This window comes from Myotis lucifugus, unplaced genomic scaffold, assembly GCF_000147115.1.
Source record: "Myotis lucifugus unplaced genomic scaffold, Myoluc2.0 scaffold_16, whole genome shotgun sequence".
NCBI lineage: Eukaryota > Metazoa > Chordata > Mammalia > Chiroptera > Vespertilionidae > Myotis > Myotis lucifugus.
In genome coordinates this window covers 15,083,572-15,086,320 of record NW_005871064.1, presented here as the reverse complement: position 1 = coordinate 15,086,320, position 2,749 = coordinate 15,083,572, and the positions used below count along the sequence as shown (strand labels likewise).

At 51.4% G+C, this 2,749-nt stretch overlaps 1 protein-coding gene across 1 annotated transcript in view; it reads right to left on the bottom strand.

The window, feature by feature from the left end:
• The window catches only part of SRSF6 (serine and arginine rich splicing factor 6), a 4,585-nt gene extending 4,385 nt beyond the window's left edge, over nucleotides 1-200 (bottom strand). The window contains exon 1 of the mRNA XM_023750802.1: nucleotides 93-200. Coding sequence (XP_023606570.1) covers nucleotides 93-200 — 108 coding nt within the window. The remainder of the gene's footprint in view (nucleotides 1-92) is intronic.
• Nucleotides 201-2,749: the final 2,549 nt, after the last annotated feature.

The window sequence follows — 2,749 nt, the reverse complement described above, 5'->3', positions numbered from 1 at the left end:
CGCGGCCTTGACCGCCTCTTTCGTCTAAAGGGGTCCGCCGCCGCAAGGCTCGAAGCGTTATGAAATGACGCAGGCACCCCGGTCAAACTCACCCATTTTTGAGGTCTTATTTCAAGGAGGCGGCCATAGCCACTGAAAAAGCGCTGAATGTCCTTCTCCCGGACGTGGTAGCTAAGGCGCCCTATGTAGACGCGTGGCATGTCCGTGGCGGGCGAGGGCCCCGAGGGCTGACTGTCGAACGGCGAACCGCAAGGCAGAAGCCGCGGCACGGGTGCGGGGATGGCAAAACCCCAGACACACACCTTCCACGGCAGCGGTGGCCAAATCCAGCCACACAATGGTGTGCGCGCGCGCCAGTGTTACGCTATAAGGGCGGGCGGGGCGGGGCCTGGCGTGTTACGTCAGCGCGCAGCACGTACCCCCCGCCCCTTTCCGCGCTGGAGCCCTCGGCTCGAGGCTGACGTGTGGGTCCGCCGCCTGCGAGGCTTCTAGGAAGTGCTCTTTTACGCGCTCACAGACTCCTCTCCACCTCTCTTTGTAAGCGTAGTATCCTGTCACCCAGACGCGACCTTATCTCCCGCTTCGTACCTTCCGAAAACCTCCCCCTGGGTGACTTTTTCGGGACTGGCGCTTGGGAGGCCGGCTAGAGAATCCCCGCTTTTCATTGGTTCTCATCGTTGTCATAATAGGTCTCTGTGGCCTGGCGATTGGTTCTTTAAAACGAGGCTGCGTATTAGAACCAAGGATTGGTTCCCGCTCGGGGGGTGGGAGTGGGGGGAGCGGGGGGCGGGGAAACGTGCTCATTTAACAGAATCCCAGGTTGGGAGTCGGCCGGGATCGCGATCCGAGCGAACCTCCGGTCCTCTATTTCTCCCGGTTTCGCTCACAGCCGTTACCAGCCTTCACCCCGTCCTTGCACGTTCCTCTGTTCCTCTTTGGGGTGGTTTTGGGAGCACTGGCAGCTGGAGTCACCTGCACTTTGCTATGTGCGTGGCAACCCAACGCTCGCGGAGGTGTTCGCCAGGGGAACACGGCCAAGGCCTCTGGCCCAAGAAGCCTGGGCAGGACCTGGCAGCCCTCCTGCAGAGGTGCGCACATCCCTCCCCCGTACGGAGGGTCCGTTGTCCCAATGCCATCCCTCCCCCTTGGTTTGGAAGGCGCCTTATCCACTAGCGATGCCATCTAAAGCTGGAGTAAGTGGGGAGGCGAAGAGCCCGAGTACCCCGAAACTTAAGTGCGGGAAAGGAGACTAGAGAGAGAGGGGGAAACCGTGAGAGCGTGGTGTCACCGAAGTTGAGAGAAAAGACCGCTGAGGTGATACTGGCTGGTTAGGTATTTCCGCATATTCTAGCTCTTCCAGAGCAGTGCGAGCTCGATATTCTTCAGCTTCTGGGTGAACGGGATCCCCCCTGCCTCCCCTCCGCTCCCCGGAACTTTTTACAAAGTCGGGAGGCTTGTAGGTTGTCACCACGGAGCACGGCAAGTGCTAATACTGACATCTAGTGGTGGAGACTATACTGTCCGTTTAAAATTAGAGAAAATGCATAGGTGGTATGTCTTTTTAAAGAAAATTAGTGGAATACAATAGGGAAAGGAGAATTCAACAGTGTGATAACATTTTTCCCCTCACTCATCAAATTGTCAGTATTTCAAAGTTTTAAAGTTCATTATTGGCTAGAGGTGATCCAGAAAATGGCACTCACATGGGACTGAGCGTCCTTCCGGGGAAGGTGATGGGGTAGGACTTACTAAAGGATGCATATGTAGGTGGAGTGTCCCCACCTCCCCTTTTGCATTTCATTTATTCAGAGAAAGATGCAGCTGACATTGTCCTCACGTCCTCGCACCTCTTTGCCCAGAGCCCAGTGGCTACTCTGAACAAACCCGAGGAGGTGACAGAAGCGAGATTTTAGGTGGGGAACACACCATGCATTATACAGATGATGTATTATAGAAGTTTACACATGAAACTTATCTTATTAACCAGTGTCACCCCAATAAATTTAAGTAACAGGAAAAAAACCCAATCTGAATAGCACTGGCTACATTAGAGGAAACCGGCCATCAGCATTCTGTAGAGTCTTGCTGGTGATCTAACTTACCTCTATATTTTAGAAGAACAACCTAAAGAAGGAGAAATGATGGAGGGACAGCATGGCAGCTCATTTCTTTAGATACTTACAATTGTGGCAGGTAAAGATCACTCCACAGCTCATTCTAAAATTGTGGAGTGGCTCAGTGGTTGGGTGTCAACCTGAACCAGGAGGTCTCGGTTGGATTCCAGATCAGGGCACATGGCCTAGATGTGGGCTCAGTCCCCCGTGGGCCACATGTAGGAGGCAGCCCATCAATGATTCTCTCTAATTATTGATGTTTCTCCCTTTCTGAAATCAATAAAAAATATTTTTTTAAAAAAAGAATTTTATTCACCAACCATTTAAAAAAATAAAATTGTGGAGGTAACTATAGGAGCCTATCAGCAAGAACAAGTGAATCAATTCAGTCTGATCCAGAAGAGAGTTAACTTCGAATCCATAGTTACCGAGATTGTAAAGGACCTTGAGCCTACAGTTGTCGTTTTTCAGTCCAGTGGATATTCATACATATGTTAGCTGGAAACCAAAAGAAGTTCCCAAGCACCATGTGATTTGGAGTGAGTGAAAGCTGGATTCGGATAGGTTTTGCTGTCATATGTCTGAAAAATACAGCATTCCAGAGGCTGTCTCATCTTGAATGGGTTTTGGGAGAA